This window comes from Diplotaxodon limnothrissa, linkage group LG14, assembly GCF_057381915.1.
Source record: "Diplotaxodon limnothrissa isolate DT_005_m linkage group LG14, D_limnothrissa_male_GT1.1, whole genome shotgun sequence".
Classification (NCBI taxonomy): Eukaryota; Metazoa; Chordata; class Actinopteri; order Cichliformes; family Cichlidae; genus Diplotaxodon; species Diplotaxodon limnothrissa.
The window spans coordinates 38149064-38173724 of record NC_140609.1 but is presented as its reverse complement, the minus strand read 5'-3'; the positions used below and the strand labels follow the sequence as shown (position 1 = coordinate 38173724).

General features: G+C 43.1%; 1 protein-coding gene across 4 annotated transcripts; it reads right to left on the bottom strand.

Annotated features, from left to right (window-relative positions):
* Window positions 1–313: 313 nt before the first annotated feature.
* Window positions 314–23342, bottom strand: pak1 (p21 protein (Cdc42/Rac)-activated kinase 1). Of its 4 annotated transcripts, none has more exons than XM_085370356.1 (15): window positions 23128–23342; window positions 20094–20188; window positions 18738–18885; window positions 18545–18582; window positions 17452–17514; window positions 17042–17155; window positions 15975–16209; window positions 12540–12603; window positions 10951–10999; window positions 9241–9353; window positions 6736–6853; window positions 5613–5712; window positions 5103–5299; window positions 3845–3982; window positions 314–400 (listed from the first exon to the last, which is right to left on the bottom strand). In XM_085370356.1, the coding sequence occupies exons 1-15, from the start codon at window positions 23318–23320 to the stop codon at window positions 314–316; spliced, it is 1752 nt and encodes a 583-aa protein (XP_085226482.1). In that variant the 5' UTR covers window positions 23321–23342. The 4 variants fall into 4 exon arrangements, with proteins under 4 accessions (XP_085226482.1, XP_085226484.1, XP_085226485.1 ...); XM_085370358.1 differs by lacking the exon at window positions 17452–17514 and adding an exon at window positions 13148–13171; XM_085370359.1 differs by lacking the exons at window positions 17452–17514; window positions 18545–18582 and having other exon boundaries at window positions 15975–16026; window positions 16123–16209; window positions 17042–17121; window positions 18699–18885.
* Window positions 23343–24661: the final 1319 nt, after the last annotated feature.

The window sequence follows — 24661 nt, the reverse complement described above, 5'->3', positions numbered from 1 at the left end:
TGATGATGCCAGAAGTGACATCACTTCATTACAGTTAGGCCCCACCTTCCTGTCTGAGTCCAGTGGAGTGTCGAAGAAGGAGATGTTACCTTTTGCCATCCCTGTGAGTGTGGAGTTGGGGGTGGGGGATAAGGGAGGTCAAGCTTGGGGTCAAAGGTGACGGGGTGAAGGAGGAGGTAAAAACAGAAAAACAAGGAAGGAGAGAAAGAGTGAAGGCGTTCAAACGGTTGGACAAACCCAGCCAGCAGCCATCGCCGCCTTCACAGGAGGGATGACAGACACACAGAGACAGAAGGGAGGAGCCAAAGGAGAGCTAGCGGTTGTTCTTGGCCGCCTCCTTCGCCGCCAGAATGAGAGGAGTCAGACTGGAGAGCGGCTTCGCCATCTTCAGAAACTGATGCTGAGGGAGGAAGTGAGGGGCGGGGAGGAGGAGGGGACAGAGGGAGGGGAAGAGAGAAACAGAGAAAGACTTCAGTTCACTGCACAGAACATTCACCACAGGCCTGCAGCGCTGAGCAGGATCTGCAGGCTTAGCGAGACAAGTTCAGGTGTGACCCTGGGCGTGCAGCAGGACAGGTGGATCACATCACCACGCAGAGTTATGCTGCAGCTGTAACTGCTCTGGAGCAGGTGGTGTTTGAGATCAACGGGTGCAAAATCACTGCCTAAAGACCAATCAGATACCTGGAGGAGCCCTCAGGAGTTTTTGTCTTTCATTTAGCATCAATGAGAGAAAACAGATTCTTTGGTTCAACCTTATCCCTTTATTCCATTTGATTGTTCTGTAAGTATTAACATATGTACTTAACCCTAAAACAGGGATTACATATGTTGAGTAACCTGCTCGAAATCTGTTTTTAGTTGTTCTTTACTTCATTCACTGCTATCAGAAACCTGCAGGACACTTTGAAAGTCATTCTCCTCACAGTGCCGACTGTCACTGATGTCACTGCTGTCAAACTGCATCACAGATCCAGGCAGAGGAAATTCATTAATACTGACGTACATTTTAAACATGGTGCATTTTCTTAAACTGTTAAATAGAAATACTAAAATTATACAGGCTGTTTGGCTATTGAGCATCTTGAGACATTATGGGAAAGTTTGACACCATCAAAAATGGCAAACTTACCATATAGACCAGTACTAGTAGATTACTGGCACATGAAGTCCAGTATAAATACAGACACGGGTGCTTCGGACATAAAGTCACAGCAGCTGTTTCTTTTGCATGCTAACTATTTTCATCTACAGTGAGTCCCTTTAAATCAGTTTAATGCCTTTAACGCAAATACAGCACCGTCCCTGTCATCATCTGTCTTTACTTTACAGTCTAAAGCACCTCGAGGCAACTGTTGTTGTGACTTGATGGTATATAAATAAAACTGAACTGAACCTTTTTATTATGAGCAAACCTGAGTAACTGTGGAAGTCCTCTTATTTAATTGTCTCTCTCTCACTCAAATGTCTTCAAACTTGTGAGGACCAGGCTTTTAGTCCCCAAAAGTTTGGTGAATTTCCAATTTCTGGTCCCCACAAACATATGAATGCCCGCTCACACACACCTGAAACAACCTTTTAACTTTTATTTCAGACAACGAGACCTGTAACTGCACACACACACTCAGAGGATCCATTAAATTGAATTACATCTTCAACAGAGCTCCTCCTGAAACACTACAAAGACCTGCGAGATCTGACTCATCGCAGTTACACAACTCACGTTGCTCCTCACTCACACCTCCACCTCGTCTCCACACCCACTCAAACTGTCTGTGAGGCTCGGGCCTCCTCTGAAGGAGGTGAAGTGCTCAGCGTCAAGTCTAAATGGATGTTTTATGCCAAATTACAGATGAATCTGTCAGATATCTAACTTCGAGATAAGCGACGCCTGAAGGAGGAAAGCAATGCCAGTCAAATACAAAACTGCAGATCTGAATATTACTCTGATATTCAAAAGAAAACCCTCAACTTTCTATTAACTTTACATACACAAACTGGGAAAATAATAATAATAAATGTTACTTTATAGATTAAAGAGTCAAATTTCTGTTCATTCTCTGGAGGCTGCTCGTTCTTCTTATCTGATTATCTGATTTTGTTTCTTTGTTCTTTTCCGTTAGAGCTGCTGTAAAATAAGTATGAATTTAAATAGTGGAACCTGTACTTTACTGAGATATTTCTATTTTCTGCTGCTCTGTTTAAAGTGGCGGCCGTGGCTCGTCGACCAATGGGAAGGTCGGTGGTTTGAGTCTGGATCCTCCTGTGTGAGTCCTTGGGTGAGATACTGAACCCCGGAGTGAGTGTGTGTGCATGTTAGTCAAAGTGCTTAGGTAGGTGTGTGAATGATGCTCGCAGTAAAAACTCCTCAGGGCTCATTTAGAGTGTGATATAAGTCCCTGACCCTTTATTGACTGTCTGTAGTCTCACTCAGACCAGAGCAGCTCCTCTGCTGAGGTCTGATACGATGTTTTAAAGGTGGCCAATCACGGCACATTCGTTGCTACTAATTTCCAATAAAGCTGATTTGTTTTTGTGCGTCATTTCTGTTGCATCAAATCTCAGCAGTGCAGTTCGATGTCCTCCGTGTGACTGACTCACTGTTTAATGGATGTCGTTTCATTTCCTGTTTAACGTGTTCTTTCTGTCTTTCAGGTAGTTTTGGTTCTAGTTTCTCGCGTGTCTCATCGTTACAGTTATTGTGTTTTCCAATGTTTCTCATTCCTCAGTCGGTGTGTTTTAATGCTTCGCCCTTCACGGTGTTGCATATTAAATGTTTATGACTGTTTGGTGTTAAAGTTACAGGTTATATGTCCTCTGTCTAATCTCCATGAAACAAACTGTATTCAGTCACTGAGGGCTGGGATGGTTAATCAAAGGATCGATCCTGTCTGCTCCTGCCCGCCTGGCCCTGAATCCCCCCGTTTCCAGCTTTCTTTGTGCTTTTCTGCGACTCCTTCTCTAACCTATCCGGTCAGCTTTGTGCAGCTCTTTCTGTTTTCAGGAAGTTTTAATAATGAAATATTGTGTTAGTCTAACCTGGCAGAGTCCAGGATCCACACAAGGCTCATGTTGACCTTTCAGCTTTGTCGCTGTTATTCGATAAATCTGTGGATGTTTTATCAGGTAAATGTTTGAAACAATCTTGGAGGTTTAGGGGTTAAAGGATGTCGAGATCGAGTGAGCGTCGCTGCTGTCTGTTCACTGAACAGTGACACAAACCAGACATCAGAGTGTTTCCTTCCTCGGCCTGTCAGATTAATGATGCACAGATCCACACTTTAACATCACAAAACCAACTCAATAAATCATTTATGAACTTTTTTTTTTATTTAATAGCAAATTATGTTAAATCTTACATTTTACATTTACTATCAATTTTTTTTTTATTTGTATTTAAGCTCTAACTGTACATTTTTCTCCCAGAGAAACTGAAACCAAAGAGTTTCATTAAAAGCTTTTTTCTGTCGATAAACACAAACGATCGAGGAACTAAAAAGAAAACGTTCCAACACAAATTCAGAGCGATAATGAATCTGGATTTATGTTTGACATTTAACATCCAGGATTTTGTTGTTTGTTATGTTTACATAAACAAATACACTCGTTTTCATATCTTAGTGAGGACATCTCATTGACATAATGCTCTCCCAGCTGCTTACTCTAACCATCAAAAATGAATGCCTAATCCTAACCCTGACCGGTGAGTGTGTCCTCACAAGTGACTGTTGGTTCTCACAAGTATGGTAGCATGCCAATTTTCTGGCCTCAGAAAGACGTATAAACATGTACACACACACACACACACACACACACACACACACACACACACACACACACGCACCTGCAGCAGCTCTTTAGCCGAGCCTCTCTTCTCCACGTCCATTTCCAGACATCGGTTCAGGAAGTCTCTGAATATCGTCGACAGCTTCTCCGGGTTCTGCAGCTCCGGCGTCCCGTTGGTTGCTATGAGATACAGCGCCTAACACGTGAAACACACACAAGCAACATGTCTGTCTTCATCCCCACGAGGCAAACTCATGCTCAGAGTCACAGAATGAAGGATTGGTGCCATCCAGTGGTGTCTTAAGAAATACAGAAGAAATACAGGACTGTGCAAAAGTTTCAGGCAGGTGTGGAAAAATGCTGTAAACAAAGAATGCTCTCAAAAATATAAATGATTGTTTATTGGCCACAAATATATTCTGCAGCAGGACAACGACCCCAAACACACAGCCAAAGTCATTAAGAACCATCTTCAGGGTAAAGAAGAACAAGAAGTAGTGGAAGTGATGGTACGGCCCCCACAGAGCCCACAGCACATCATCGAGTGTGTCTGTGATTACGTGAAGAGACAGAAGGATGTGAGGAAGCCTGCGTCCACAGATGATCTGTGGTTAGTTGTCCAAGATGTTTGGAACAACCTACCAGCCGAGTTCCTTCAAAAACTGACTGTCAACATTTTGTTGAATGATGAAAATAAATGATTTTTTTGAAAGCATTCTTTGTTTACACAAGTTTTCCTCACCCGCCTAAACATTTTGCAGAGTACTGTATGATCACGTGCACTGTGCTGACCTGAATACACAGAAAGATAAATCTGCCTCATTTTCCAACACCTGTATGTGTAAGGAGGCTTTTTAAAGATAAATCATAGACTTTGATACAATCTGTCTGAAAAACAGAGAGTCGTGATCCCAAAAGTCTTTTCTCTCATAAATCTGAGGATGTGTGTCTTCTTCTCTCTTCTCCAGGATCTGATAAGATACTGGAGAGAGCCTGGGGTGGTTACAGCTGGGCAAACTGGGCATCTAAAGTTTTGTCTACCAAAAAAAAAAAAACTATTAAATTAAAATCATCTCAGCGTTCTCGAGAAAATATCACAAACTAACCTGGATCCATATCTGCGTCTGGACTTAAGTCATGCATGGAGTGGAGGGATTTCCCTCCAGTTGTGAAGTAGGGAAAGCGGCTGCTCTGACTAAGCAGTGCGCCGTAACACACAGCTGCAGCTGTTGTGCTAATTTTGAGTTGCTGAAGTGATCTTGGCCTTTGTTCCCCTTTTCAAACCTTTTTCAAAGAGCCTCCCCCTCAGAACTCACCCTGAGCGGATTCTCGTTCAGGTACGGCGGCTCTCCCTCCACCATCTCTATCGCCATGATGCCCAGAGACCAGATGTCCACTTTGGGACCGTAAGCTTTACGGGTCACGACCTCCGGAGCCATCCAGTACGGCGTGCCGACCATGGTGCTGCGTTTACTCTGCTCAGGAGTGATCTGAGCGCAGAATCCGAAGTCAGCTGAGAGCAGGAGAGCAGACAGAGTCAGTCGATGGAAAAACTGAAAAAACATTAATGGAAGGCAGTGCTCGGTAGATGATGATGATGATGATGATGATGATGATGATGGGAAAAGAAAACGCCTCTAGAGGAAATGTAGGTTTTAAGGTCGGGCTAAAAGCAGCACACATCCAGTAACATCCCACCACACCTGCCCCCTGGTGGTGAAACGTTCATTTAAAATTGGCAGTGGGTAATTTAAAAACAGTATCGGTAACAACTGCAAAGCAAAAACAGCGAGTTAAGAGTTGAATGTAAGTTTTTGTGGACTGACTGAGCTTGACGGAGCCGTCCATGCCCAGCAGGATGTTGTCGCTCTTGATGTCTCGATGGATGACCTGGTTTGAGTGCAGGAACTCCAACGCCTGGAGACACTGAAAAAACAGAAAACTATAAATTTAGCATGTAAAATATATATATTAAAAGAAACACGTCAGAATAAAATGGAGAAACTGACACTGTAACTGAAGATAATCTGAGATTCACAGGAAAGAGCAAATATCCAGCTTCATATTTTTATTGCATGACCTCGAACCTTGTCGTCAACCTTAAACTGAAACAAACTGTTTAAGCTCCTCCCCCTCTTCTGACTGGCTGCTCCTCACAAACTGAAAAACCAGGGGGCGGGGCTTCACAGGCAGTGAAGTCTGAGAATATCATATTGAGATATCCACTTTCATGACATCATACAGAGCCAACAATAAAAAAAACTGTCTAAAATTGAGTGTTTATCTGGAGCCTGAACATAGACTTTGTTTTTGAACTACGCCGTGTTTAACACCATCACAGGAACAGGAAACATGGATCTCAGGGCAGTTTGTGAAACAGTCACATGATCATTTGTCTGCCCCCTCTCACAACGATTCATGCACATGTAAACAAAGTTGTTATTTTTTACTTTTAAAGGTTGAAAAGGTCCACATTTGAGGTTAGGAGGGAGGTTGGAGGGTTTGAAATCATTTTGTTGTCCAATTTAGATTTTTTACACTTGATTTGTATTATTTTCATTGGGATGCTCATTTTCATAAGTAATAACTTGGTTAGGTTTCAAAGTTAAACGCAGCTGGGTTGGGTATAGAAAAAGATGGGTTAAACTGGAAAAGTTAATAATTTGATTATTTTGTTGAAAGATAATTCCAGTGCAAATTCATTAGTGATGAACACAAACAAATTACAATTGGATGAGTACCGGGCTGATATAAAATGAGGAAAAGCAGAACAGAGTCACTTCAGGAATTTTGTTCCAGGTTAAATTTGAGCTCGTTACGTTAAATATTGTGGGAAAAACAAACAAAAGAAAACATTTTTTTCCCCCAGAAGTAGAGATGTGTTGCTTTTCTGTCACTAGGAGCTCGCGAGAGACAGAACGGAGATCTCAGAGTGAGAGCTGTTTTTACCTCTCTGCACACAGCAGCAATCTGGGCTTCATCCATGCACGTTTCTGTTACGACATCAGTCAGCGAGCCTCCGGCCAGGTACTCCATCACCACCCAGAGCTCATCACCCACCAGGTAACTATTGAAATTAAGACATTTTATTGGAAACTGAGCTTAAGAACTTGTGACGTCTTTTTCTGCAACCATGAAAAAAGTTAAACACAAGAAACATTTTTTGTTTTTTTGCTGTTCTGCTAAGAAAAAGATGCAAATGTCAGAAAATCTGTAAACTGTTTTGGCTTGAGTAATTTGGAACTTTGGCCTTAAACCTTTTCACTGTTGAAGTTTTGTTGGCATAGATGCAAATTAATCATTTTAATAACCGCCTTTCTTGATTGTTTTCTTTTCAATCGATTAATCTATAAAACGTTGAGGTCGAGTCCTCAGCTTTCATTTTTAATAGCACAAAGTCAAAGACATTTAGATCTGGGAAGGCGGTAACCACAAACACAGCAGTTTCTTTGATACATTAAACTTAAAGTTTTAGGAATAATTATTAATATTTAATTCATTTGGTAACACGATAACTTTAAAACAAGTTTTAGCATCAGATTTACCAAATTACGGCAAACAATGTATCGATGAGAGTGAAAAGTTCTCTGCATGGTTCAGTAACAATGCTCTAACTGTTGTATCAATGACAGCAGGCCAAAAACAAGCAGGACTGATAAGCAGCACCAAACAGTGTCAGCAGGTTTAAACTGTGTTTGTTTTTGAGGAAACGCGTCACACATCTGATCACTGAGACGCAGCTAAAGGTAAATCAGTTGATTTATGTTGCTCTGTGTGTGCACTGCTGAGAAACGACTCGCAAATACTTTTGTGCTCTCTGCAGTTTCCCTTATGGTCCGCTGTCTGTGTGGAAGCGTGACTAAAATCCTCAAACAGCGCAAACCGCTCGGCTCCCTGTAAAATGTAACTGTCCTGCCTTTAATACCCAACCTGGGGCTCTCCTCCTCCCTCGTCACTGAAAACAACAGTGCTCTATGATAGCTGTCTAAAAAAGTTACGAGAAATGAACCCAAACAATGCAGCAATCAGTGGGTTTATGGATGTTTTTTTAAGTCGGCACAGATCCTCCCCCACACACACACACACACACACACACACACAGTAAATCAGTGTCACAGAGAATGTTGTTTCCATGGGGATGGCAGCATTATCACCAGTCTCGCACATTTTTTTACTGTCTCTTGAGGCAGACAGGTAACTACGGTAACCAGACACCACGCTCACAGACACATGTCCAGTGGGTTACCATGGCAACAGCAGCCCCGAACCGGGTAACCTCTCAAGTCGTTTCAGTCTGAACATTTGTCAGCTGAGCTGGAGTTTCCGTGGTGACGCCTGCTGTGTATCATTTGTCCAGAAACATCTGGAGCCTCTGATTTGTTCTCCGCGTTTAAAGGGAACGTTTAGGAAACTCGCATGTTAATATTTGTTTGCACACAGTATGTAGGTAAGGAATCAACATGTGAGGAACAATCAGGTTTTTGGGTGGCACTCAACGGTGGGAACCTCCCCTGCCCACTACGGAGTAAATCATTCAAAATGGCTCTGAAACGACTTCTTTTATCAAGAGAAGAAAAAATGATTAAAAAGCAACTTTTTAATCCAGGAGAAGAACAGCAGTAAAAATGAAAGAGAGACGAAAACTCAAAGTGTTAGTGATGAATCTGTGTAGTTCATACGAGGATGAGGGGGGTTTACGTTGCCCCTGTTGAAATCTACACAGATTTTGCATTGGTGAGACAGAGAGATAATGTGCTGCAGTGATTCATGCAGCAGTTACCCAGCAGACATCGACAACAGAGGTCCAGTCACACCGGCTCTTTTTACAAAACAAGAAAAGCTAAACACATCATTCCATTAAAAAAACAGAAATTAAAGCATGCATGTTTTTTGTTTTTAGTAAAAAAGCACTTGATTGGTCGCTGGACTCCATTAAGAGAAGACAGGAAATAAAAACCCAACAAAATAATCACCAGCTCAGCTGCAGCTTCTAGAAAGTCTCATCTGTCAGCTTTAATCTTTCTGAACAGGAAACAGGAAGTGCCTGAAACGCTCCATGCTTACCAGCCTGTGAGGCTCCGCTCGTACAGGGCAACACCCACCCAATAACATTTAAACATGTTAAATATGTGGTGACATGCAAACATCTCATCCTTTAGCTGCTCTGTCCCTGAGGAAACACCTCCTGGAGGTGTCCAGGAAGTTCCCTTGACAGGTGCATTTTATTGTGGAGTAGTTGCACGTCTATTATAATAGTTTTGTGTTTTCTTTTTTTCTATTTTAATTTTTTTTAATTACTTAAGTGCAATGATGAGGTTAACACTGACACCACAAACTGTTGCAAAGCTCTAAATCAGGTGTTGTGAAAATGTGAAACAATGTAAAAGATTAAAACTGGAATTTTAAACCGTGACGTTTTCCCTCAGCGTGGTGACGTGTGATGGCGTGCCTCACCTGTCCAGGTAGTTGACTATGTTTGGGTTCTTGTTTTCCCTCATCACCAGAATCTCGTTGATGATCAGCTCCTTTTTCGGCTGCTGCTGCAGGTTCATCTGTTTGATGGCAACCTTTAGGGAGAAAAATAATAGAGAGAGGGAAGAATTATTATAAGGAGAAGTCTGTGTATGAGGTATAATGCAAGAGGATGACAGACAGACAGAGAAAAGGCCGCGAGGCGGGGAAGTATTTAAATCTGAAGGTAGTGAAAGGCTCGTGGCAGACATTTAAACGCGAGCACACAGACTGATCCTCAGAGAGCGAAGCTGAGGAGGATTATTCCGACAGACGAGCGAGCTGAGGGTTAAAATCAACCTGGAAGTCTCGGTAAATGAAGCCAGACTAAATCCAGTAACGGGTGTTTATATCATCCCAGTGCAAACTCCATATGATCACTTCTCCCTTCCTCTTCTTCACTTCATCTCATCTGATTAAAGTCTGCACCAATCGACACGTTCTTCAAACTTCCTGCTGAGTTTTTAACGTCACGCTGTTAGTTTAGTTTAGTCTGAGACTCCGTCTGGGGAACGAATCAAGGTTTTCCTTTAAACTGGCCTTTCAGACTTCAGGGCGTTTAAGCCTCAGCAAAAGGACTACTTGTATTCTGGGACAACAGGACATCACACAGACTTGAGAGCTGGCAGGTTAAAGACCAGCTGGTGTCCAGTCTGACTGAGACGTCCTCGCTTCTCTCTTTGAGGAGTCCAGTCCTCAGATACAAGCACCAGTGCTGTCAGATCTACTGTGGAAGGCTGTTTTTAAGAGAGATGAAACAATAGAAAGAGCAGTTTTGTTGCTTGTTCACCATAAAGAAGCCAAAGTGTGTCGATCAGGGAGGTCAAACTCATTCTACACTGTGAGCCACGTACAGCTCGCTTTGATCTTAGTGGGCCGGACCAGAGAAAGTCGTCTTTCGGTCAGTGTACAGAAGTTTAACTACACATTTAATCCCTGAGATATTCTCAAATGAAAAAATGAGTATAATTTCAACACTGCATCTCAGTTTTTCTACATGATGAACAAATGCTGCTTCGGGCTGGGAGCAATAATTGTGTACAATTAAAAAAATACATTTATTAGCTCACTGTGCAGATTTGTTATTATTGAATCTTTTTTTTATTACTTATTTACTTTGGTGTTGTATGGACGGCCGGGGGGAAGTCATAAAAATGTAAAAAGTATAAAGTTACAGGTTAAAGTTAAAATTTATATCCACTTTACATTTTCCGTTCAGTGGGCCAGATTGGAGTCTTTGGCGGGCTGTCTGCCCCCCGGGCCTTATGTTTGACACCCCTGGTGTAGATTAACATCACACAGTGGTTTCGTTTTCCTTCTGTTTGCTTCAGGTGGCGCTGATTTACACATTAAACATCTGCATGTATGTCTGTGTATCCTGTAAGTCCCTATATCGTTATGACTGAGCGAGAAAACACTCCATATAAAATGTTGGTAAAGCCACGAATAGTTGGAGGTGAAATCTTTTATCTCGATTCTTGTCCAAACGTGGACGTTTTGGTGGGACGTCTGAGTCGTGTTTTCCACCTTTACTGTGCACATCAAATGTCTCAGCAGCTACTTGCAGGATTTTAATAATGTATCTCCTTTGTATCTGAAAGAACGGAGAAATGTGAAGAGGAGAAGAAAATCATGCTGAGGACAAATAAGTACCTCCTGTCCTGTGGCGACGTCGATAGCTGTGTACACCGTCCCAGACGCCCTGAAACAGACAGCAGAGATCCTCAGTTAAACATCACACAGCAGGACTGGATCAGCTCATAAAGGTCATAAATCCTTTTTTTTTTATCTTCTTTATGACGGCGGGAAAGTTTTTTCTTTGTTAAAACCGCAGCTTTCAAACATTACAGCTGAGCCTCTGCTGCCTTTTATGACCTTTAAATGTAGTCTTTAAATCACAAACGTCCATCGGCAGTTAATATTACTTTACATTTATACCTTCTGAATCTGCTTTAGTGACATTTTAAAATAATGAAGACACAGATGTTTCACCAAAGGAAGCTGAAGTGCAACAAGAGAAACAACGATGGAAAAATAGCAAATAATCGTTTTACGTTTTAAAGTGAAACATTTGGTTGTTTTGCTTTTTGTTTTGGAGCCGGCCTGGTTTCCACATCATCAGCGACTCACTGTGATGAAGTTTGGTGACTTAAAGTACAGAAGCAGCGAGCTAACCAAGCTAGCTGCTATCACACTCAAATATGAGCTGTGTCCCAATTCCTAGGCTGCATCCTTCGGAGGACCTCGGTCTAGCTGGGCCGGGTCCTTCAAAGACTGAGCAGGCTGGAAGTGCGAGGCTGTGAAATTGGACTGTCTAACCTTCAGATTTGCGTCACCAGCTCTCGGTGGAGTTTAATTAACTCGGCCGTCTGCTCCTTGCTATCTAAAATATATCAGGACACGAGTAAATTCTATCATCATTAAATAATTTCTGTTTATTCAGTTTTCTGTGTGACGTTTATTCAGCTGTGTAAAAACTATAACTTCAATCTCAGCCAAACCGATTTACTCAGGAACAAATAAAACATTTTTAAGTTATCTAAGTGACTTATATATCATGTTTCACCTGAGTATCGAAGGATCGTAGGGGTCTGAAAACGATGAAGCCGGGAGTCCGGTGTTCTCGCCGGCTCTAGTGAGCCTTGAACCCCGGTCAGCTATCGAGCTGATGGGTAACAGACGTCTCCGAAAATGTCGGAGCACTTTTGCAATTATATGATATTTGAAGTTTACACAGCTACATTCTCGCCTGAAAATATCTTAAGAGTTTATTTTGTGACCCAGAAAGAGTCATATTAAAACTAAATAGCTGCCGCCATTGTTGGGAACTGGAATTGGCTGGGCTGCGCTATGAATTCTGGGTTGGTTGGACCACGAAGGATACGCCCGACCCGTCCTTCAAATCTGGGGAAACGAAGGACGCATTTGTCGGAGTCTTCAAATTGGGACAGCCTTCATCGCTTGGCTGTAACGTAATCGGCCTTCAAATGCGGCCTTCGAAGGATGCGGCCTCGGAATTGGGACACAGCAATGGTCACCTCCTGCTCCAGAAATCCAACATGGCGGCCGACAAAGCGTTAATATTAAGACCAATGGAGTCCAAAACCACAGGGGAACATCCATCATTTAGGTTCAGTTTGTAGTCATTCAACACCATCACGTACAGATTGTACTGTATGAATATTTATTGTGTACATGCTAAGATTCATGTTTCGAACACAGATGGCAGATTTTGGACTCACCCCTGTCCGATCTTCTCAAATCGTGTATATTTCTTCTTGGGGTCGCCCACACTGACGATCGTCCCTGAGTTAGAGGAAGGACAAAGAAAGAAGAGAAAAATCTTTTATCACAGCAGCTTTAAGGATCTGCAGGAAAACAAATGATAATAAATAAAAATAAAAATCAGGCCCTCACTGAGAGCTGAAATATTTTTATATGCGGATTTACAGAATCGCTGAATTTGGATGGATAGAAGAGTCGTGTGTCTTTCTATCCATCCTAGTTCTACTCTACGTTCATCACACTGAGGTCGATGCAGCATGCTGACTGGGAGGAAGAGCAGAGAGAAGAGAGGTGGAGAGCAGTAACGAGCGATGGGCGGGTCAGAGATAAAACAGGACGTGAGAAAGGTCAGAACTGTAAAGTCAGGATGGAAGAGAGAGAAACAAAGAGAAGCTCTGCCTGCAGTTCAGAATTACAGGACAAAACTTTAAGTCACTCTTTTAGGAAATGATGGAAAGATAGGACAGCCAATCAGACGTGAGGATTGGACAACTGGGGGCGGGACAGAGGATATCAGGTCTGTCGATCAGAAGAGGCAGACAGACGAGCAGTATCCTGGTCTTACCAGCAGAGGGAGACCTGAGCACATCTGGACAGGCGCGTGGCATGGTTCAAGAAATATATACAGGCTCTTACTCAAACATTCAAACATTCAAACATTCAAACATTTCACTGCAGCGAAGAAAGCTTTAAAACTGTGCTCACTTTAAATAATAATTATTACATAATTATTATTTAAAGTACTACACTTCTGAGCAGAGATGAGATGCTTTAATGTGCTGGTTTATTTAGGTAGAGCTTTTTATTTTCTCCATTAATTCTCCTTTTGTACCGGTGCACTGAATCATTTTAGTCTTTCAGATTTTAATCTGACAGATGCAGCCTACGATCAGGGTCACAGGTCAAAAAAAATCAATCAGTGCCTCCCACCTGACTCAGAATCACCTGATTTCTTTCAGATTAATGCTATTATTATGTTCAGACTTACAGGCATTACAGGGGGGGGGGCGATGAAATGTGTTTTAATGAATATTTATTTGGGATATTTGAGTCCTCGTAGCTTCAGGAGATAAAAACCAGTGAGTTATTATTAACCTTCCTTTTTAATAGAAAAACCTCACAGACCCTAAAAACCTAAAAACCTTTAAATCAAGTAAAAAATAGAATAAAATCTCCTGTGTTTGACTCTTACTCTCATCTGGCTCATGTCAGCTGCCAGAGTCAGTGGAGAATATCTGCGAGTCTGCAGGAAAGTTCAAATATCCGTTCATATCTGTGGATCACTTCCTAGAAAAAACAGACCGGGATCTTTTATTGTTAGTATCCGCACAGCTCTGTGGGGTCACGCAGGGGGCGGTGGAACCAGAATATGAAGATTTGTACTTCCCATAATAACGTTTTTCACAGGAACAGCGAGCGAGCGCAGGCGGATATTTTAGTTAGCAAGAAGTGATAATGTTATATAAGTTCTTTCACTTTGCTTCACAGACTGCAGCCCTTCAAGCACAGCAAAAAGCAAAATCTTTCATGGCGATGGAAAGTCTGAGCAAATGAAGCAGAAAACAAGCTGCCCACAGACACACGTGGAAGAAAGGAGGTTTTTATGCTGCTACGCTGATGTCGTACTCATAAATGATGTTAAACGTGAAAATAAGAATCAGTTTGCTGAAATCAGCAGAGAGACGAGCCCAAAATAAACTCGAAGCCTGCTCTCTGAGGGAAGCTGCGCGTGCAGATAAAGCGATGAAATGTCCTGTCACGACTAAGAGAAGCTAAAATTAGCTCACGGACACTCTGCGCTCTGCAGCAGGTACATCAGAATATGGATGGATTATCAGGACCACAGGCCTCAGACTCAAACCTGCACACTGAGCCTGCACTTCCTAACTGCAGAGTTCACGCTGAGATTCACACCGCTCCTCTGTTAGCTTCCATATCTGACACATACAGTAAAGTATGCACAAACATTTATGTCTTAATAAAACTGCCGTCTGATCTACAGCACCGACTTTCATTGATCAACTTGTTAAAGTCCACCTCAGGCTGTTCAGGCGAGCTCACTCTGAACATGTTTAAAAAGGACCCCTCCCCTCGGCTGGAAGCATCAGACACTCTGAGCCGTATTTGTTTGGAAAATGCTGAATGTGAATCCGTAACCAGGAACCTTTTTCCTCCACAGCAGATGTCAGAGGGTGCAGTGACCTTCCCTCGCACTGCTGCTCCGTCACCATCGCTCATCGCCCTGTGACCTCTGGCTAGCAGCATTAGCATCCAGGACTGTGGCAGCTTTTCTCTCTTTATGCTTCCTCCCTGTCGACCTGCAGCCTACGTCATTATGATTTCATTCAATCAGCTTATTTCTAAAGCATTCAAACCATTTAAAAAATGTTTCTACATTTTCATAATGTAGAAACATTTTTTAATGTACACATTAAAGAACACTAAAAGGCTCTCTGCCTGACTCCAGCTCTCTGGGGATCTGCCCCTTTGTCCGAGTGGTAATCTGTCTCTGTCAGAGGTCAGCGACCTGCACACACATTAAACATATTTGAGGCTTTTAATGAAGGTGACAAAGCCTGTTAATGGCAGCTGAGCCGGTCAACATTCCTGAAAGTTACGATCCAGATATTTTACCACGTGTGATTATTCTGCAGTGCCTTAATGCCTTTAAGCATGATCAGACAAAGCTCTGCAGCCACTTTGAGTCTGAGCTTCTGTTCTTCATCTGTACGACGGCGGGATGAAGAAAATGACCTTTTTTATATTAATTTCTACAAATTGCTGAACCTCAGTTTGTGCTGGAGATAAATGTCTGAGCAAACTTTTTAGGGAACGACAGTTATGTCTAACTCACAGGGACAACAAACTGAGTCCAGAAACAACAATCCAGCACTGCCGGCACAACTTTAAAGCGCTACAGAAACAGCATGCTGCTCTTTTATACAAAATCTTTGACGCCACCTCAAAGCTAGGCGGGTGACACCGACACGGAGCTTATGCCGAGTCCAAACAACAGGACGCAGCTGAAAAGGCTCGCAGGCTCACTCGCTGTCACCACGTTTATCTGTGGGCTGTGTTTTTAAAGCTTTTCTGTTCTCAAACTCATCAAAACTAAAGAGTTTTCAACTAAACTGAAATGAAATCTCACTCTGGAAACTAACTGAAACCAGACTGAACAGAAAATTCTAATCTAAAAATAATCAATAAAAATAACTTTGCTAGCAGGTGTGAGCCATGAGCCCTCACAGCCATTACTGTGTGGAGTTACAGCTGTTGCCCAAATCTCAGCACAGCTCCGTCAGTCAGGGCTGAATCTCCACCTCAGCACAGTAACCGTTACCGGGGTCAGATTTGTCGTGTTAGCGTGCTCCGAGTGTCTGAATGAGCCTTACGTAGCTTCTCCAGGATCTCCTCGTCAGACATCTTCTTCTTCCTGGCTTTGTCCTGTGGGTGGGGCAAGGAAGGACCAGGGGCGGGGCTAGCACTGGGAGGGCTGCTGGGAGCTGCTTCTGCAGGTTGGGCAGGGGTGGCGGCCGCGGCCGCGGCGGTCGGTGGAGAGATGGGTGAGGTCGCAGCATCTTTCGTGGGAGGAGGAGGGAGGGGCTCGATCACTGAACGAGTGTAAATCTGAAAGATGAAAAAAGTCACTCCTGTTTTTATCTGTGGTGCCAAATAGACGTTTAAAGACGAAGCTGAAAGACATTAAAAGAGCTTTTGTTATCTGTTCATCTCTTTTTGTCCACAGGCCTCTGGAACATGGACGTGGACATCAGTGAGACACAGTTTAAATAAAGGCTGATTGTCTGTAAGCCATAAAAACACTGGAGAGTGAATCTAAAGTAAAAGTAATGATTTTAACTGAGGCAAACACACAACACAGCAGTGTGTGTGTGTGTGTGTGTGTGTGTGTGTGTGTGTGTGTGTGTGTGTGAGAGAGAGAGAGAGAGAGAGAGATGGTGAGAGTCAGGTGCATGAGACTCATCACCGAGGAAACTGCAGTGGCGCCGTGGAAACAGCCTCTCAACCGCAAACTGTCTGAGTGAGAAGCAACAATGTGTGTGTGTGTGTGTGTGTGTGTGTGTGTGTGTGTGTGTGGGATGAGATGAAACAATGTTGCCTGACAACAACAGTGACAGTAAAAATCTGTCATTGTCTTTGATGCCAAAAATTGGAAGTTTACTATAGTTGTGTGGACCAACAAAATCCAGGTCCCCATGGGTTTGAAGGCATTTTTGAGACTCAAAATGTGGTTTTAGTGTCAGGGTTACAATTGGGTTATGGTTAGGTTTAGGGTAAGGGTTAGGGTTTAACATTCGTTTTTGATGGTTAGGGTTGCGGTAAGCAGCTAGAGAAAACATTATGTCAATGAGATGTCCCCATAAGATATGAATACCTGACGTGTGTGTGTGTTAAGCTCGTATGTGCAGTGGCAGAAAGGCGACAGCGTTTGTGTTCTTACTGATTTGGTGTGCTCCGGTCGGGGGGCGATCACCGGCGGGGGCTCGGCCTCGTCTTCGTCCTCATCCTCAGATACGGTTGCTATGGCGGGTGTCTCGGACACGGCCTTGGAGCTCTGCGTGATGTCACAGGGAGAGAGAGGGCGGAGCCTCAGTGACATCATGGTCACATGAGCCACAAACGATACCAGACCCATCATCGCTTCCTGAATTTCCTGCCACTTCCTCTACTGCTTCACTGTCTCATCATACAGAGGAGTCCTCCGGCCCGTCTTTAGCTCTCCTCCTTCTTCTCTGATTTCAGCCTCCCGCTCTGTCTTTCCACCCTGTTTTCCCTCCTCTCATCATCACTGCTGTCTGAAAGCTCAGGTCACATCTGGCTTCTGATGCCACTACATGCCACACATCCTACCTTTCTATCCCTCTCTTCCTCTCTGTCTCTCGCTGATAGTCTGACGCTCGGCTGGTGGCCAAGCTGCAGAGACAGGGAAACGGTGAAAGGAGGAAAAGATGCTGATTCACAATGCAGAGAGAGGGAGAGAGAGAGAGCGGGAGGAAGAGGAGTGCCATCATCCTCCTCCCTCTGTCTCTTATTCTCACCTTTACATTTGGGTTTAAATGTGTCTTTCAGAAAACACACACACACTGCGACAAAAACAAAACATCCTCATTCATTCAACAAGAATTTCTCAGCTTAAAGCTCGAGTCTGTCGTCCAGCAATAACGCTGGCTCTGTATTTGAAACCAGGAAGGACACCTGTGCCATAAGATGCTCAGAAAAAAGCATTTATTCGTTTATACTATTATCTAACAAGAAAAAAGTAAAGTAGACTAGCTCAGTAAAATATATTACAATCAAAAACTGCTCAAAAGAAAAGCACTTAGTTAAATAAGATGAAATCAATAACTTTCTAAACAAAAATCTAAATAAAATATGTAAAAACCGGAATATATACAAGAAAAATAACTGAAAAATACATTTGCCTGCTTCCTGTAGGGGGCGCCACAGCGGCTCATCTGCCTGGTCCTGCATCCTCCTCTATCACACCAACCTCCTTCACTACATCCACAAACCTCTTCCTCGTTTCCTCCTGCCTGGCAGCTCCATCCTCGTCATCCTTTGTCCAGTTTATCCCAGTTTAACCCTCTGTACACACCCAAACCAGCTCAGCCTCGCTAATTTTGTCCTAATTTTAATCATGAACCTCCCAGTTAACATCTTCAACTCTCCCACAGCCGGCTCAAACACAGCTAAATAAAATATGAATAAAATCCAACATGAAACTGTGTAAAGTGTAAAAATGAGTGAAGTAGAATCAATTTTTGAATTCATTTTAAATAGCAGGGTGTAAAAGGCAGTTTCAGAAAATGACCTGTTGGCTTAGGTAACAGCTAAACTGATGGAAAACATGCAGACGCAGCTAATAATGAGAGGAAGCCTTCCTCACAGTGCTGCCTGTATGTGGCTGTGTGAGAGAATAACGCTATGACTGAAGAGGTCTCACCGTTGTGGTGGAGGAGCTGAAGGCGTCAGCAGTTTTATCTGAAGGAAACACAACACAAACACAAAGTTGAGTGTTCAGAGCAGATTGAGCTTTTAGGCTCTGAGGCTCATTGTTTGAACTTTGTTTAATGTGAACTGAACGTTATTGTGAATGCACGTAGGCGATGGGAGCACAGCGGGGGGGTGGGTCTTACCAGTGAAGCTCATGTACTTCTGGCTGTTGGTCGTTTCTTTCGAGTCGTAGAACTTTAAAACATCGAGGACGGCCTGAGGGTTCTTCTTCTGCTCCAGCTTGGTGATGTTGGATGTCTGCAGAAGCCGAGCCCACTGCTCCGGCATCCCCTGCACACACACAGATAAAAAATATCAATATTTTATTCATTTATTTCTATGTGAACTGTATTATTGTAGTTTACCTTTGTTAATGGCAACATTAACAACACAAATAACACAGCAAAGAGCAAACTCTGTGTATGAAAAATGACGCTAACAGTGAAATACTGAAACCCTTGTTATTCTCAGAGTTTTAGCATTAAACTGGATTTGCTGCTCACAGAACATCTGCTGCCATTATAAGTTTGTATCTCTGTGAAACACCAACTAATGTGAAAAACACGGCCCACTGCACGAGAGTGTTCCCTAAACAGGCTGAAAGATTCAAGGTCATTCAGCAATTTTACAGCAGCGTTGTGGATATGAATGCAGCTTAAGCTAAACTTAGCATTAGCTGATAACGTATCGCAGCCAGTATACCAAAGCTGAGGCTTCAAAATGTGAAGTAGAAACCATCGAGTGACGTCCTGCTTTTACATACAGTTGATGACTACAGTAAGGAACACACACGCACGCACGCACACACACACACACACACACACACACACACACACACACACACACACACACACACACTTCTTCGAATCCTAGCAAGGAAGTCTTATTATATTTGTACTTCAGCCACAGATCTGGGTCACATCTCCGTGTTTCTCTTTGTCTACTCATCTGTCAGAATCAATCCATTGCACACACTCTTCCACTTCCTGTTCCATCATGTCTCATATCCACCCACCCATCCATTCATTCGTGTATTTACTGTCTAAATTATATTTAGATTACATCAATTTGAGCAGGAATGTTCATCTGCATGTAGATGTGTGGAAACCTGGAAACCACACACACACAGACACACACACACACACAGTTAACTCCCAGCTAAAAGAAGTTGGTCAGGCGGACCGAGTGAGTCAGTGAAACAAGGCGTCTTTGTCTAAAGTGATTATTTAAAAAGGTTCATTTGCCAAGCATTTGTGTCTGTTAGGAGCTGTTTCACACACACACACACACACACACACACACACACACACACACACACACACACACACACACACACACACACACACACACACACACACAATGAGCATGGGTTCAATTAAAGTCTGTAAACAGAAATAAATACCAAATACCACAAAACACACTGTGGTTGAATCTGATAATTTTCTTTGTATACACAGGAGAGGAGACACAGACACACACACAAACACACACACACTTACAGTGAACTCCCCGGTAACAGCATCAAAGCCGACATGGATGGTGTGTTCGAAGTCTGACGGCAGAGAGATCTCTGGGCGCTCCTTCCTCTTATAGGCTGAATGACAAAGGAACAAAAAACAAACACACTGATTGATTTTTTTAAAATGTTGTAATAAAACAGAACAGTTTTCCACCTTAAGGACTCTGGATTATCCCAGGATTTATTTCCGTTTAGAATAAATAGACACTAAAGAGCAGCAGACCCAAAAACAAGTTCTAACTTGGCGTTGAAAGGTTGCAGAGGAGTATCTGAGATGCTGGTTGCACCATTTCGATAATGATCCCGGCTCTAACAGAAAATCCTAAATGCAGCCCTTCATGAGGGGAACAAAGAGATTCAGGTTCATTAAAATTCCTGAAAAGATCTTAAATCCAGAGAGGATCACTGAAAAGAAAGAAACAGTGGGACAAAAGTTCATGCAAAACACGGGAGAGAAAATCAGGAGGAGACGGAGAGAAAAGTACAGAAACAGAGTGTTTCAGAAAACGAGCCAACACATGAGACGCCGCATGTTGGAAAGAGCGTGAAGATCTTCTGGGGAATCATAACTCCAGTGAGAATCACACGCAGCAGATTCCTGTGGATGGACTCACACTGACGCAGGACCACCAGCTTCCTGCAAAGCATCATGGGTAATCTGTGTCCAAGTGTGTGCACGTGAAACACATCAACAAAAACAGTTTTCCTCCAAAGATGAACCAGCAGCAGACGAGTAACAATCAACCAACTCCGTCTGATAATCTTTAAAAAAATAAATGTTTTGATCCAGTTTTTACCGCCTGTTGTAGATTTGCTGCTGTCGTTGGGATCAATGTTCTGTTGCACGATTGAACATTTGCCAAACTTTAACTCATGGCCTCATATTTGACTCTGGAATATTTTGTTATACAGGGGAGCTCACGGTCGACTCGGTGACCGCCCAAATCATCATCCCCCATCACTGCAGTGGTTTTCTCAGAAATGTGTAGCTGTGCATTCAAATCTCCACTTTAGTCCCTGTTCCAAGTCTTTTAGTTTGAGTAGATGTAACTTTGCATGCCATGCCGCCGTGTTCTTATTAGAGAGAAGAGGCTTTCTCTTCCAAACATTACTCTACCCGTTTGGTGTTTTTCTAATTGTACTGTCATGAATTTTAACCTTTAACATGCTAACTGAGACCTGTAGAGTCTGAGGTGGAGCTCTTGGAGTTTCTGCAGTTTCTCTGAGGGCTGAGGCTTCACCCACTAGTTATTTTCACAGTATTCGCTCACTCCATCTTTAAGGATTCACTAGCTTAGCTTAGCTTAGCTCGTAGCTGACTTGCTAGCAGCATGGCTCCTTCACCTCTCCCTCCTGCACTTTCCTGCTTTGTGAGTGAGATGTTTGGTTTCCTTTAGTAGTAACGATAAGTGTAATAACTGTAGCCTGTTTGCAGCTTTGGAGGCCACGATCACTGAAAAGGAGACCCGGCTTTGTCTTGAAAAACCCGTCGCTAGCCAGGCCCGGTTGCGGCAGATGACCGCCCCTTTTCTGAGCCTGGTTCTGCTGGAGCAGGGGTAGGGAACGTTAGTCCTCGAGAGCAGGTGTCCTGCAGATTTTAGATCTCACCCTGGGTCACCACACCTAAATCAAATGATTAGTTCATTACCAGGCCTCTGGAGAACTTCATACATGTTGAGGAGCTAATTTAGCATTTGAATCAGCTGTGATGGATCAAGGACACATCTAAAACCTGCAGGACACTGGCACTCGAGGCCTGGAGTTCCCTGCACGATCTGATATCGTCGTGTTGGTGTTGTTCCCAGATCATCATACTAAATGTTGTTCCAGGATCAACATTGCAAGTGACCAATCAGAATGTTGTGACGTCATACTTTTGCGACTTCGGGAAAAACCGCCGTAAAACAAAAAACTGTACTTAAGCTGCGAGAAACCGCCTCTGTCCGCCGATCAACGGACCCTGATCCTAACCCTAACCGTAACCCTTTAATAAACGGTAAGCAGAACTGATATTATCCTTGCAACATTGGAATTTCATAAATGCACGAATGGCTTGGCACGCAAAAGAATAACGCCACAACAATGTGATTGGTCACTTGCAATGTTGAACCTGGAACAACATTTTCATGATGATCTGGGAACAACACCAACGCGACGATATCAGATCATCCGAGTTCCCTACCCCTGTGCTGGAGGTTTCTTCCTGTTAAATGGAAGTTTTTTCTTCCCACTGTCGCCAAAGCGCTTACTCGTAGGCGGTCATATGTTTATTAGGGTTTTCTTTGCATCATTGTAGGGTCTTTACCTTACATCATAAAGCACCTTGAGGCAACTGTTGGCGCTACATAAATAAAACTGAACCTTCTGTCAGTAGGGTCTGATTTTGGGGGGACTTGGGTGGGGTGTCCACTCCTGAGAACACTGTGGTGTTGTGTTTACACAGCTGAATGCTTTTATAGAGGTCCTCAAACGTGCTGATGATCAGTTATTCAGGTGCATTTTATTAGTAGCACCTGGCTGCTATTTACCCTCTAATGGAAGCAGGATGTGCTTAGTTTTTCACCTGACTGCATAGAGTCATGTGACAATGTTCTTCTTCACATTACTGCAACACGTAATTTTAAGAAAGCAACAAGCTGATGCTGCTCAGCTCTGTGGTGTCTGTTCATTGGACTTCTATTTTGTTTCAAACTTGTTTTATTTGCTTCGTCTACATTTGACAAATTACACATTATGGAGTTAGCTGATCCTTTACATTTTAACTCCAGCACCTGTTGGGGGTCAAAGGTCAACTTCTTTAAGGATTTTACAGGATTAAAGCTGATGAGCTGTTACTCAGTATCAGCTGTGGATCAAGAGAAAGGTCTCAGTGTCTGATGGATTCTCACAGATATTTATGACCCCTAGCTTCTATTTCAGGGATGAATATGTTAGCTTATGGGTTTAATTTGTTGTTAATATCAGTACATGTTTATTTAGTTTGCACACATGCACCCTGCGGCATCACGACTCACTTTTATCGCCTCCTCCTGTCAGGATGAATCGAATGGAGCGGTCTTTCTTCTTCTTGTCCTCCGGGTTTGGAGGGAGGGGCTTGGAGCCATGGTTGAGGGGGACGGGGTCCTTGTTGCAGGAGCCAATCATGGTGCTGGTGTTCCTCATGGGCGGAGCTGGGGGCTTGTCCTCGACCTCCCCATTATCAGACATCTTCAGATAGGCTGCAGCCGACGTTCCTGTGCACCAGAGAGGCCAAAGTCAGAAACACAAACTCTTCTTACAGACGGACTTGTTTTAAATCTGTCAGCTCTTCAATATTGATCTGACACAAACAAAAACAATATCAGCTGCTTACTAATTATGCTGTTTTTATTTTCTGTCAAAATAACAACATCTCATATCACTGCATCTCCCGTCTCTACAGCTCAGCGCACGCGGTCGCGTTTCCCAGTAAATTGAAACTCTTTACAAGACGTTTTGTGGTTTCTCATAAAGAGAAAACAAAGAACCACGAACACTGAGATTAAATGTTTCCACCACATTGTTAGCTTCATCAGCTTTAAGCATAGCAGATCATTGACCATAAAAAACAACAAAAATGGGTGAAAAATCAGTACGAATAAAAAAAGAAAACTTTAGGTCTATTTGCTCACTGAGCGAGGTTGGTCGGAAGATGACTAAAACATCGCGTGTGCTGACTCAGACTTAAATGCAGTCTTGGTAAAAAGATAACACACACACACGCTCGCACGTACACACACATTTCGTTCTGTACGTACAACCTGGAGGAGGCGCCCACACAGCTGAGCGGAGAAGACGGACATTTTAATGACAAGTTTTACCACAACGCCCTCATACAAAAATACACAAAATCACACGCACAGACTACAACACAACCTGCTCGGCTAAATGCTCCACTGGGCACAGGAACCCACGAGGCCAGTCTATTTAGGTCAGAAAAACTCAGAATGAACCACGATTCATACTATAAATAGAAATAACCCACAGTAACAAGAACAAACAAACTGCTGTGTGTCTGTATCTCCCTCAGTTTTGGTGTAGCTAAGGTGAAATCAAAGCGTGTTTAAAAGGCTGTTTCAGTAGTTTAGCAGCACTGCCGCAAACACAGAGAGAAAATTGAATGTTTCAAATCTGTAGATCTTTTCTTCTCCCCCTTTGTACACTTTCTTCGGGCAATCGATCCCAGGTGTGGATTATCACAGCCACAGCGAGAGGAAGCAGTCCCAGTCCAAGTCAAACAAACTCTCCAGCGGTTTGTTTGTGGTGGGAAATTGATCCGACCCTAATCTCACCCGGTGCTGCAGGTTTGGGTGCAGCAACTTCTCTGACCAGATGCTGCACTTTAAACACTACTTCCCTGATATTCGTGCAGACGGTAGATTTTTTACTGGCATGTATAGTTTTCCTTTAAATTCACTAATACATGCACCGCTGCATGCGCTGCTGCATGCGCTGCTGCAGCGACAGATCCTCGTATCAAACAGGGACAGATTTATTTCAAGGGAGGAGATAAAACACCTTGTCACAGAC